This window comes from Dermacentor albipictus, chromosome 1, assembly GCF_038994185.2.
Source record: "Dermacentor albipictus isolate Rhodes 1998 colony chromosome 1, USDA_Dalb.pri_finalv2, whole genome shotgun sequence".
Classification (NCBI taxonomy): Eukaryota; Metazoa; Arthropoda; class Arachnida; order Ixodida; family Ixodidae; genus Dermacentor; species Dermacentor albipictus.
The window spans coordinates 148,560,801-148,574,891 of NC_091821.1; the positions used below are offsets into that span (position 1 = coordinate 148,560,801).

General features: G+C 46.3%; 1 protein-coding gene across 19 annotated transcripts in view; it reads right to left on the reverse strand.

Moving 5' to 3' along the window:
• Positions 1 to 1,908: 1,908 nt before the first annotated feature.
• LOC135903005 (zinc finger CCCH domain-containing protein 18-like) overlaps positions 1,909 to 14,091 on the reverse strand; it is a 221,885-nt gene continuing 209,702 nt past the window's right edge. For all 19 annotated transcript variants that reach the window (XM_065433352.1, XM_065433347.1, XM_065433357.2 and 16 more), the window contains one exon: positions 1,909 to 2,160. In XM_065433352.1, coding sequence (XP_065289424.1) covers positions 2,006 to 2,160 — 155 coding nt within the window. In that variant the 3' untranslated portion in view covers positions 1,909 to 2,005. The remainder of the gene's footprint in view (positions 2,161 to 14,091) is intronic.

Sequence of the window (14,091 nt, forward strand, 5' to 3'; positions counted from 1 at the left end):
TTAGGGAATATATCTAGTTGCTTGATGGTAGGCAGCTTAGATGTCGCATCTTGCACAGCTTCGTGGATGGCTTGAAGTTCCATTACTAGAGCGCTGGCTTCCGTAGGTAAATAGCGCTGGTGGCCGCTGATGAAATTATGCGTGGTACTCAGGAATGATGTCCTTCCGCAGTCTGGGAGAATGGCAGCATCCGTATAGACTTTGCAGATGTTAGCGCATGATGCATCGATGATATTGTGTTCGTCAATAATACCTGTTGTATCGCTGCGTCGTAACTTCGTTGGCTTATTAGTTGTGATGCTGGTGAATTCCCAGGGAGGCATTGGATAGGGCCGATTGTCAATCCGAGCCGCGTTGAAAATGAGCATGCAACGCAGCGACAGCCAGAACAAGTTGCTTTTTTATTTCATGTGCTTTTTCACGTTGCAAAATTAGCTCTGCAATTGTGTTGAGCTGGGCATGTTCTTGTAAGGTTGGTATCGGAGTGATGCGGGGCAGTGCTGAGATTGTGCGCATAGCATCGCGATTGTCTCCAACTGTGCCAGCTGTGCCAAAGTCAGCCGTTGAAATTGTGCCCGATATAAAACTCGTGGCTGCAAGACTGCACGCACCAACCGTCGAGCTACGTCAGTACGAGCTCCAGCTGCTTTTGCTGCAATGCGACGAATAAAGTGAAGTGTTTTTGTCGAACTCTGTCTGGTTTTACGGAGCCAGTGTGCGCCACTGCCGGAGTGATGAATATCGAGACCCAGTATGCGGACCCCAGAAGCCTCAGGGTTTGTCACTGCGCTGAGTCTAAATGTAAAGGGGTGCTGCATTATTCTTGTGCGTCCTTTCTTGTTGGCCACCACAACATAGCTTGATTTTTGGGCGGAAATGTCCAACCCTGCTTTCTGAGCGTAGTTGTTCAGAACATCAAGGGCTTCTTGAAGCTGTTGAGTTTGTCTATATATATCTTCATGCATGGACCACAAAGTGACGTCATCCGCATAGATTAGGAACCTCAAGTCTGGATGGACGCCGATTCGTCCATCCATCGCCTGTACGCCAAAAACTGCTCTGGCAGAAAAAAAAAACAGGCGTGCGATTGGACACGCCAACTGCTCTCTGTCACAGCCGAGCATGCGCACAGCAGTTCCTCTTTGGCTCCGAAATGGGTAGGCCACGCGTCATACATACTCCTGAGGAACAGGCAACTTTCGATCAGCAACGCCGGCAGCAGAGCCAGGAACAAACTTGTCTATGCTGTGCCGATGCTGCAGCCCAGACACAAGAGCAGGCTCGTGCAGCGGAGCACAAGTAGCAACTGCGTACCGAGGATCCAGCAGCCTAACCAAGCTGTCGTTTAATGAACCATTAGGATTAACCCAGTGATAAACACAGGGGCCGTAAATTTCAGCTTTGCTGGTTAACCATCTGTACGGAGTGCTTGGGCGATGAATTTTTATGAAGACTCCATGCAAACAATATTTCAGTGTGCTTATAAATAAAATATTCTATAACGGACTCAATTTTCGGAGGTTATATTCGATTTGGAAACTTCACTACTCAAACACCCCTAACATGTATACAACTGTGGTTTTGACAGAAAATGTGTCACTCCATGAGCTAGTGTGATGGCACAACAATACGGTTACTACCTCTGTTGTATCAATATTTGCTTGCAACAATACCACTGTTTTGGCTATGCTTTTATTTGAGCGAATTGCAAACAGTACACAAATGCTTACAAGCAAACTGCCCCGAAAGCTACTGTAGAGCTACCCACACGGTCAAATGTGAACGCAGCCCCATGATATGAACGTTACAAGGTACTCTAATATTTCATTTGTTTTCCCATATTCTGGCGGGCTCCGGCACCCTTAAGCTTTCGAAAATGCACGTGTCAGTAAGACATGGGGCCACAGCTCTGTTTTGACATTGCAACAGAAGAATCCATTTATTTACATAGGATTACTGGTGGTTGGAAAGAAATGAGTGATTTGATAGGAGAAGTCACAGAAGGCTAGCTAAATTTGGCTCGCTTGCGGGCGATGGCATCTTCAACTGCCTTCAGCTGCTTCAACAGTTCTTCACGTCTCAAAGTGGTCGATTTACGACCAGTGGGTGGAGGAGAGGGTGACGAGGCCAACTTTGGAGAGGCTGGACGTTTCTTGGCACCTAAAACCGAAAACAACATGGAATATTTGGTTCTCTATTGCAGTATGACATCCACTTAAACAAAAGGATGATAGATGATGTACAGTCGAGAGGAAAAGTCTGAGGACCAGAACTGCTTTTCTTTTTCTTCGCAGTCTAGGCATAAAGGCTGAAACCATGTGTTACTGCCTAGGTGTGCCTGCTCGACCAGCGTCATGAATTAAGACAATTTCACGTTGCATGGCTGTACGGAAGAAATTCTTTTTTCATTTTATTTTTTATTTATTGTTATTTTTTGCTGATGCAGTGGTCTCCGGGCTTTTGCTCTCAGCTGTATGTGGTACAGATTCGTAACGATTCTGCGGCACACATGCATGTGCATTTATTTCAGTAGAATCTTGATGCCAATCTCTCGGGGCGGCGCAAAAATTTGTATTCCCCAAAAAGGTCGCAGTTTCGCCCCAAAGACAAAGCATCGATTCCAATAGCAAATCATTATAACTATACAAACTAAGTGTAGTAGTTTTATCAGCTGTTATAAATTTGTAGTAAAAATGCACTTGCTAACTAAGTTAACTATGGTGTTGCGCGCACATGCAAACATGAACACATTTCACTCGATGACCGCGAACTGTCAAAATGCTGGTGTGAGGAAAAATGGCAGCAGCAATGAACGAATTCTGGGGTTTTACATGCAAAACCAAGATTTGATTATGAGACACGTCGTAGTAGGGGACTCCGGATTAGTTTTGACCACCAGGGAATCTTTAACGTGCCCCCAATATATGAGACACGGGCGTTTTTTGCTTTTCACCTCCATTGAAATACGGCCGCCGTGGCCGGGATTCATACACGTGAGCTTACCACAGCCGTTAAGCCACTGCGGCAGGTAAGTGGTAGCGAGGGAGTTAATCTTTGCGCAGCCGCTTACTTCAATGCAAAATAAGCTGTGAGAAAACAGCGAACAAGAGGCTATCAGTCATAGGCGCACCTAGACTCTGTGTACCCACTGCAGGTCGCTTTCAAGACAGGGTCCTCGCAGCCACACCCAGGATGTCTACCAAGTTGACATTTCCTAATTCCCTGAGTTTTCCAGGTTTTCCCTGAGCACCTTTGCAAAATTCCCTGAATGAGCCAGAACATTGTTTTATGTCAAGACGGGCTGACATCATGTTGCCCGATGCTGTCACTCTCTAGAAAGCACGTTGAAAAAAAATAAATATATATATATTTAATCCAGTTTGAATAGGAAGGAGTAATATCTATTTTATTCAAAAAGAGAACAGAAAGAAGGTGATAGTAAAATTAAAATGCACAGCAGAAGAAATGGTAAAACCCATTCCGAATCGAGTCGAACATTTTCAAATACAGTCGCCGACCGTTTATTCGGACCTCACGGGGACTGCGAAAATGTCCGAATAAACAGGTGTCCGAAAAAGCAGATTAAGAAAAAAAAATTAAATCCTTTATTTCCACGCACTTATTCGGGAATGGCAGTAGGCTTGGAAGAAATCGTGAATGCGCCGTTGCACGCTGTTCCGTTTACGTGCAATCAGACAAGCCTGAATCTCGGAGAGGGTCGTACGGTGACTATTAGCGGCTGAAAGCACAGTCACTGCTTGTACACGCTCCGCATGCGACGGCAGCGTAGCACATGGTGCGTCATCTTCAGACTCAGAGTCATCGTCCGGCGGTGCAACAGAAACCTGACGAATGATCTTGCCGTCGTCGAGTTCTGCGCATGTCAATACAGCAGTGTCAGCACCTATAAAACTGTCAAATGAGATGGTGTCCGGAATCGCAATGCAACCACTGCGCAGGTCTCGGCAGAACATTTTCCGCGTCAGTAGGGAGCACATTGGAAGGCGACAAGTCTTAGGCCTCCCGGCACCCGCTTGCCAGCATTCCCCAGCGCAGTCTGTGCAGGCACTGTCAGCGCCATTAGACCCTTGACGCGATGTTTATGTATGCCGCGTTGGATCACCGAAACCTCGACACAGCGCACAAAGCAAACACCACCGTGCCGACACCAGTCGCACAAACGAAAAACGCGGCCTGCTCGCAGCGTCTTGCGCGAAGAAACAAATCAGCTGCTGGATTGTCTTCACATGGCTTACTAAGCTGAAACCGGAACTGCTGCAGAGCCACTCTATCTAACCAGGCAGAAACGATGATGATGAGCGGAAATTTCCAGTAGCGCTACTTCGTGGGGCAGCAAGGAAGCTCCGTTCAAAACAAAAATGGCGTTCAGCAAGTCGAACCATGCACTGGTCAGAGTCGGTGCATGGTGCTCTCGACCGAGTTGGCTCAAGGAGTGTCCGAAAAATCAGACGAGAGGTTGCAAGGTGTCCGAACTTTCGGCAGTTGTTATACATTATGGTCTATGGGGAGAATGGCGGTGCCGCGAGGCTGACCGAATAATCGGGCATGTCCGAATTTTTGGAGTCCGGAAAATCGGTCGGCGACTGTATGAGCTACTTCTATCAACTGATAGCAAGCTCATCGGTATGAGGCCTGAACTTTGTCGCAACAAAGATTCTCTCTCAGCAGCTAGGAAGTCAATTTCAACTGTCCCGACATACTCTCAGCCTGTACACAATATCTCAGTGTTGAATTTCACTGCTTTAAAGAGTTCATTTTGGTTTGGATGAGGGACAGCTGCATCTCAGCGTCAGCCAACACTCTGTTTTTTTAGTTCAAGCTCCTTCAAACAGGCGGCAGCACGCTTCCTTTTTTGTTAATTCCTCAGTGCATCGGTCCTTTCTGTTATCATCCTCCTTCTGCCACATATTCGCCCCTTGGATAATATGAAGCATCCGCTTGGTCAGTTTTACAGTCAACATTCGATTTTTCGGGCTCCCTAGGGGCTGAGAAAACATCCAAAAAAGTGGGCAGTCCGAAAAAAAAAAATGAATGCATGTCTTTAACTCTTTTATTACCATGCATATTAAAATCGATCCCCGGAGATCAATACTTGAGATCGCCAATTTCGTCATGTTGGAGCCGTTTTATCCACTTAAGGTCATCCAGTAGTTAGTACAGGCACTGAACTTTCAGAATCAGTTAATATTTTCACGCTCCAGTGATGCGACTTTTGATGGACCTTTTTGCGAATGAATGTGCATACGTTGTAGCGAAAAGAGGTATGGCCGTCACCTTCTGCCGCGCTTCATAAAAAATCATGTCGCTCACGATTACACTGCCCTAGCATCAAAATTTTGTAATCAAATGACTCCCAGTAAGTCAAGAATTAAATTTTATCGCCGGCTTTGCCATCTGATCGTGCTGAGTGGTGACAATTAACCAAAAATGACGCCAGCTGTTCACTAGTGAGCTTTGGTTTGGAGTCCAAGTCGTTTTATTCCACCAAAGTATTTCTGAAGGTCCACCGCATGTCTAGCATGTGGACCTGGCATTTTCAACTAGTTTCGAAGAGTATCGGTTTCACTCCTCTCATAAAATCCAGGCAAGGGGCGCTGCCGGTGTCACTGTGCAGTCATTGAAAGTGGCTCCCACGGCGTCATCCCGCGCAGCTGCGTTGCGAGAAAAGCGTCGTGCTCGAAACTATGCTGCACCTACACTTCAATTTAGTAATGAGGACTCGAATTATGATTCTGAAGATGACAGCAAAGCAGATTCAAGCTCTGACAGCGACAATGTTTTGAGTCAGCATGGGACATCCGCAACTGTTCACCGGCGAGTTTTCGTTACGGCCTTGAACGGTCCCCTTCCTTGTGCGCACTTATCTGTCAATCTTCTTGCACGACCTGAGAGCTCTCCTGATCATCTTCAGGGTGTATACTTCGATTGGTTATGATGTGCTGCCATCGGCAGCAAGGAAACTTCCATTCACACCAAGAAGACCACCCGTAGCACATCTCTGCCCAGCACTTCGGATCAGCGCAAGACAGTTTCTTCTCTTCTCTGCAGAAGAGATCAAGAAAATCTGCAAAAATGCAAACAGATATGCTTGAATGCATAATCTTGTAGTTGCCGAGCTACTCTGAGAGCAATTGGTCCTGAAAGAGGTGCATGACTCTAGACGAACTGGTGAAGTGTGTTCCCTGGACTTCTCATCGCACCATCCTCAGAAGATGCCGAAAAGACGGAACTGCAAAATGTGTTTCGAGGACGGCAAAGATGAACAAATACCAGACATTCTGTGGGGAAAATGCGGAGTGCACCTACCGTAAAAACCGGACTATAGGTCGATCCCCCAACTAACGAATTCTCAAAATGAAAAAAAAAAAAAAATCAATGGCAAAAGTACCGAAAGACATGACACCCTTACCGTGAAACAAATGCGACTCAGGGGGTTGCACAATGGTGACAGTATTTATTTAAATGCTGCTCGCATGTGCACCTGGCCAAGTTTTTAGCGGTATCGCGCGACCATCGACCCGCGTGCTTGTCAGCACCTTATTAACGGCGCTGAGCAGCGAAACAAACGAGATACGCGCATGTGTACACATGCCCTTACTTTCGCTATTTCGCCGCTCCGTGCCGTGATGACAAGGTGCTGACAAACACGCGGGTCGATGGTCGCGCGATACTGTTAAAAATTCGTCGGGTGTACAGTACACAGAAGGGCACGAAGTGCGCAAGCGCTACTCCGAATCAGAGCAGCGCCTTTGATCAGATTTGGATGACGAGTGCTTCTCGCTGCCCAGTCCATAGGCGCGTGCGATCTCTACCCCTTTCAAACGGCTGCATTCGGCAGTCACAGGCAGCGATCTTACACGCAGCTCTCGGACGGACTCCGCAACCTTGCTTTCCAGTTCTGCAGTCCGCTGCGATCCGGCATGAAATGACGTTTTCTTCTGGTTGCTGCAAGTTGTAATACGTTGCTTTTGCCTCCGCCACTACCGAATGCTCTTTTCTGATACTTCAAGTTCGCGCTGCGCCGCCAGGTTGCCATGGGCTTTCGTGTACTCAATCGCCTTTTTCTTGAAGGCGACGGTGAATTGACGTCGGCTTCCGCTCATTTTGAAACAAAATGAAAATGCAGCCTTCAATTAATATAACTTTGCGACAATGGAAATGCAAAATGCCGGTGCCCCAACGTCGCCACGCCGCCATAGACGGCGCGCTGCTGCTGATGGCGATGGCGGCTGTTTACTTCATCCGCCCATTGTTGCAAGACTTCCGTAGTTTTTCTGCCAATGTCCAGTATATAAGTCGAGGGTCGACTTCTCGCGATGGTTTTTTGAAAAAAAGTTCGACTTATATTCCGGTTTTTACGGTATGCTTCACAAAATCCAGGAACTGCTTTACCGCATGCCATGAGCAATGAACTGGTCTTAGTTTCTTTTTTCTATACGATGAATGGCGGTGTACTGAGCATTTATTTTTTCAGACACTTTTCCTCAGATATTTATCTTTGAAATGTATATTCGGAATTTCCTTTGACATTAATGTCTTAGCAGATATAGTTTTTCTTATTGTTTTTATCAACTGGCAGCAAAAACTGTGCTTTCTAGAATTTTTATGTTTTACTTAAAAATTTTTTGTTAGGCAACGTATGTTTTTGGAAAAAGAATTTCATTATGCACAACACGCTATGCTGCTGGAATGTTATTTGTAGTGGTTAATATTTTTTTCCTAGACTTATAAAAAACTACCATTTTCTCGCGGTAACAAAAGAGTTAAGGGCTCAAACTGCCATAGGCACATCCGAAAAAGCTTTTAAGGCCTGTCAGTACACTTATTAGGCATATCGGTGCTCGTGCTGTGACAGGAGACGGGGGTGCACGTGTGTATAATTAAGGAATACATTCTGTGTCCTGTCACAATTGCCCCTTCCTACGCTTGTTATGCTTCACCGCATAACATTTTTCTATTGAGGCGAAGCTAACTTTCAGAGACTGAAATTGCACAATGCGCTGTGCTTTGCGAGCTTCGAAACCAATCGCGAGGATCACAAAGGCAGAGTCAGTGCCATTGCGGACAGCGGAGAATTCTTTCAATGAAAAATGCGGCACCGTACGGCAAGAAGCTAGCAAACGTAGAAGCAGCTAGGCCTAACGTTGTGCGGTGGTGGCTATGGCTGCCAGTGGATCGGCGTGGGAGTGCACTGGTTCAAGGCGGCGAGACAATCGAAATGGTGGCGGTGGTGGCTTTGATTAATGTCATTTCAGACCTGCAGTCAGGGCAATATACATTGACTCTATGGAGTACGTGGTGGTGCCATGAAGCCGCGCGAATTATCGGGCATGCCCGAAAAATCGGGCTTCTGGAAAATCAGCCGTTAACGAGTCTGGCAATACCTTGTGCCGATGACACGGTGTCAACGATGATTCGTTGCGATTCGTCTGTTACTGGAGCTAGCATTAACACGACTTTCATTCCCTTTCAATAAAATTACAGCTAATTTTCCCTGAGTACTTCCAGACTATTCAAATTCCCTGAGAATTCCCGGTTTTCCCGATTGGTAGACACCCTGCACACCATACATAACCGCCGGCGGAGTAGAACACCCCTCGGTGCCTTGCGTGCTTTCTCCCCACCTTCCTTCCTTGCGCGTGCGATATTGAGCCACCATCTTCGGCTCACCCTCGCACGCACAGCATAAAACGCACAGCCAGGATATCGCACTTGGACTTTAGTACTTTATATGGAACATCACCGTGACGCCAACGGTGGAAATGCACCTGCAGTGTTCATATAATTGCAATCACAATAACATGCAAAATAATGGGGAAGGGATGGCATGCCAAAATTTTCATTAGAAATTTCCAATTTTAACATTTCTTGCCCCTCAATCCTAACACATTCCTTTATCTTATAGCAAAATACATTGAATGCGCTGCAGAATTTGAGAAAATTTCACTTTTTTTAGTGTGGTCTTCGAAATCAGGGAGAAAATCGGCTTCAGGAGGTGCTATTGCACCGCTGATTGCGCAAGCACAGCTTCCCATTGACACACAGCCGACTTCTTGGTATCATGCAAATACGACAGATCCGAGATAGAGATAGCGCAGCACTGTATATCATCATGCAGAAATAAAAGTAGCAAAAGCAAGCGCGAGAAGGGAGAACTATACTCGCGAAATTTTCTTGGCTATGAAGCGAAAGCTACAGGGGCGGAGCTTCTGCACATGACTGTATTCGCACGCAATGTAGTCCAGGGTGCACTCAGCACAGGTTTCGGTTTCACCAACTTCGCACAACCTCTTTGCTTTAGTCAACGCAGATACAATTAATTTGGCGTGAATCAATGTTTATTCACACCAGATATATACCAAGTTCTGAAGATCGACCATCGCAGCCTGTGTCGGAGCTCTGGAAAAGCCGTAATGGCGTTGGTTGGGGCTTGGACGAGCTACCAACTCTGGTGTCGGTAGAGCCGGCGCAGCAGTCAGCTCACTTGCTCGTTTGTACATGCCGATGGTTGCGATTCCCAGATGGGTTCGCTTAGTTTCTGCACAGACACTGGAGAAACTTTTTTTGATTGCTTCAACTGTCTTTTGTTGTTAAAGTTGGTCAATGGCCTGGTCAATAGATTGGTGGGACCTCAAGCGACAAACACTCGCCAGAAGCCACGGGTGTCATTTTGCGTTTGATGAATGTGCAAAATGTACGAAGGTCTCGTGTGTGCGAAAACTCGAAAGAGCAAACTAAAAATACAATAAAATACCAAAGGCTGACTGGTAAATGTTACGTATTGTTTTCGATTTCCCACATAAGAAAACGTGAGCAAAACTGCGGGACTACTTCCAGCAGTGGTGAAAGAGGCGCGCTTAGTTTCCGTAGCCTTCGCTTCATAGCCAAGAAAAGTTGTCCATGAGTATAGCGTTGCGATTTGTTACAGCAGACACGTGGCGCGAAGGGAGCACTTCTGCTGGGTAACGTGAACTTGGCTGGTGCGTTTGTTTTTTGCACATTTTGGCAGCAGCAAACTGCGCACATCGCGTGTTCCGAGGTTATTTCAGTATGTGCCTGGTTATCTCGAGTTCCTTTCGTTGCTGTGTCCTAGCTGCTGCCTGATAAAGGAATCTGTTTTCTTTGCGGCGACGAAGCTACATTTTATTGTGTGATCTGAGAAGTGCAAAGGTAGAAAAGTTTTGAATTGTCATCGGGCGCTGACAAAAGGCGTGAAATACAGAGATAAGACTACCCACGGAAGTGAATGCCGCCGATATTGCTGACGTGGCAAGAGTGGGTCGCAGGTGACTGCTGGCTCCTAATAAAGTTGCAATGCGACAAGTTGTACGATACAGCGCAAAGCAATGCTGGAGGGTGGAGAGAATGCGCGCCTGTGGAGTCAAGGTGGAGTTACATAGGTTGACCTGGCAACAGAATACGAACAGCGTATCGGAGCAGTCGAAGCAAGGTTGCCCTGACAACTGTCAGTGTCTGCTGCTACCGGCGCCTCCTTGCTAAGGGAAACCAGCGCTGCCCCGGGGGCACTCATGAAAACACAGCCCTCAGCGCCGTGAGAAAGCATTGCAACTTTTGGTCTCCCAAACGAATGCAGGGCCACAGGGAGCACATTGTTTTTATGTTTTACAAAACTAACCTTAGCGAGCTTAGCCTGTTTTACAGTGAAGCTGTTTATGCGGATACTGTGCCATCATCGGATTTCGCTAAAAAGGCCATGTGACCTGTGACCAGAGGAAAAGAAGAGCTTAACAGGGGAAAAGGGTTAGAGTGACTCCTTTCCCCGTGAGAATTCTATTTTTTGTGCGAATTTTATACGGTTATCACACGGTGCAATTTTGGCAATCGAGCCAGATCGGCATCGAATTTATTGATGATTGATTCCACCCTGCAGCGAAAGAAACAAATGTTATGCTGGCGGTTTGCAGCCAATGAACAGTGCAAAGCGATTGAAACATGATACTAGGAGCGTGTCTTGCTAGCGCAAGTGCCGGCAGCCATATTATTCGTCAAACCGATCCAACCAATCGCCAAAACGATTGCAGGGCCCGCATCTCCAGTGGTGGGCCTTGCGTCCAATATACGAAGCTTTGGATTAGTGGTTCCGCACACTCCATCCCGGCTACAACTATGGGAAGACCACAAGTAGTGCGTACTCCTGAGGAAGACGCTGCCCACCGCGAGCGTCAGCGAGAGTTGGCTCGTGAACAAGCTCGTCAAAAACACACACTGGGAGAAAGAGAGAGAGAGAGAAAGCACTCTTAAAGAATGCTCATCACGCGAAGCACACAAAAGCGAAAATGAGATGAAAGAATGGTGAAACAAAAGATTTACAATATAGACTGCTTGCGAAGTTTGACTTGCATTGTGTAACATTCGGTGTAACACTAGGTAAACTAACACAGCTTCGCTGTTCGACCATCTTCACGGACTAGAAGGGGCGGTGATTTGCTTTTTCTTTTTTGTTTCTCTCAGTGTGAATATTGAAAACAGTGAGGAGGCTACTATCACCGAGGCCAAATTTACTTGTGAGAAATGGCCTATAGAAGTGTCGCGCAGAAAACTGCATGAGAGCCATGTACCAGCAGATGCAAGAGCATACTGCCGATCATGTTGCAGCGCGGTTTCAAAAGGATCGACTGACTGTAAGAGCTCTTTGATGTAAAATATCTCGAGAAGGGTGAGGATTGCATACAGTAAATTGTTTTCTTGGTTGAGAAAACGATACCTCAGGGTTTCAGCGAAATACAATTTATGAGTGACGAAGATATTAACGCAGTCGGAATTCCCTAAGTGATCACTTGTTCCGTTTCTGCATATTTTAGATGAAAATATACGCAGTTCTTTCATAAGCAGAGTGATGTTGATTTCCTTGGAGCTACTTATGGTTGCTACGGCTTTGGGATTGAAGGCGCATCCACGTTAGTGACATGGCAACTTGCCGCACGGTGTTTGCAGTTCGCAAACTGCCAGCTGACGGCGGTCTTGCTGGCAAACAGCGAGTTCGACCTATCACACAGATGATCTCCCTGTGGCACAGGAATGTGGCCATTCAGGGACACAGGAGTGGTCGCGGCTACGCTCTGGCGCTGCCGGCAACCTCACCACCGATCACTCACCGCTGATATCATCGCTAAGCCTTTTCCAGTTACTTCGAATTAGTAGCTGACGGCGCTTCTGAAGGAACCACCCACGCTCACAAGCAGCCACGTTCTGTTAGCGCTGTTGGTGTTTTACCCTCTCCTCACAATAGTTTTACACTAAGAAAGTATGCTGATACTTCCGGCACCGCCAGTTGCGATGCGAGCACGGCTGAGCCAGTTCGCTGTGCACCATCGGCAGTCATGCACTGCAGCTGAATTTGGCTTGTATTGGAACTCTCGTTGGTGCTAATGTTTGACCGTGGCGATGGTATTTATTAAAATCAACATTACGGATCACTTTACTCTAACGGGCATCATTATGTCACGAATAGAAGCTGCAGAAATAATGTTTGTGTCGCCGGTCGCAGCGACGCATTGTTTCTACAGTAAACACGAAGTGTTCTGCGCTTATGTTTGCTCTGAGAATGTATCATTAGCATTCTCATTTTCTTCCTTTTCATTCTGTCACCAGGCACTGATAAAGGCACCATGCACCGCTGGAAAACCTGAGGGCATTTATACGCTGGCTGGCACTAATATTACTCGTAGCGTCCCCCAAGAATGCCTGCTGTATATATTCTTGTACTAAAGACATGCATACTTTTTTGTACTATAGGCATTACCATTTTCATATTCAATCAAATTGAATTCACCCGCCGTGTTCGCTCAGTGGCTATGGTGAAGTCACGGGATCGAATCCCGGCCACGGCGGCCGCATTTCTACGGGGGCGAAATGCAAAAACACCTGTGTGCTTAGATTTGGGTGTACGTTAAAGAACACCAGGTGGTCGAAATTTCCGGAGTCCTCCACTACGAACGTGCCTCATAATCAGAAAGTGGTTTTGGCACGTAAAACCCCATAATTGAATCAAATTAGATTCACACTAATATTCTGCCCGAGATGCTGTAGAAATAGTTGAAACAGCGTGCAATCGCGCCTGCCAGACTACAACCTCGCCGTCGCTCATGCTCATATAGTTTTCGAAAAGAATAGAATGATAGGGCTATATTATGTTTTTTTAGTTGTGGCAATTAATAACGACAGATTAACGCAGGAATAACGAAGGCCTTCAAGCCTTTTCTATACGGCTGATCACCGAGTCTGGACTCTACGTACATAGAAAATGAAATCAGTTATTTAACATTTGTTGGTAAAGTGGGAATGCGGTAACCACACTTCACTCAGGCTCAAACAAGAGCATAGTGAGCTTACATCGAGTAAATTATTTTTAGTCTTTCAGGTGAGTGACAGAACACGAGTGACAGTTCGTTATCTCGTCCTGTCACGAAGTGACGCATTTGTTGTGAACTGAGTTGCACCATCAGTAATATACAGGTGCATGCATTGAGGACAGTTGCACTCGGTCCGAAATAACATTAGTGGATGTGACTTTAGTGAAGTTATGATCGAGCCAACAGTTAAAGCAAGCGAACAACTAAACAAGCAATGACTAAACGAGCCCGCGAATGAGCAGGCCATTGCACGTTTTCTTTGCGTGTACTCCACCTGCTGCATCTAAATCTTCACATACTTTAAAGCTCACGCTAATTAGGACGCAAGTCTCAAAGACCTATAATGCTGTCGTTCGGCAAAGAATGCACCCCGAAAATTGGTTTTCGGGAGAGCACACACGCTTTTCTTTGGTGCCTTTAATAGCAAATCCACCGGCCAACCGCCAACAATGAACATGAACGTAAGAGGCAAACTAAGCTATTCGCTCTAAAGATGGCTAGTAAGCAACTACAAAAGCTGAGAAGTGCTTTCCTAAGATGAGTTTTCACGCTCCAGCCTCACATTTTGTGAAAAGGACTGTGTTGAATCTAAAGGTTTTGTAATCAGGTTTTCGCATGCAGCCTCGCATACCTGCGAATTCAAGCCGGTTGGCATATATAAAAATTAAGCGCACAAAATACGACCCCATAGTGCTTA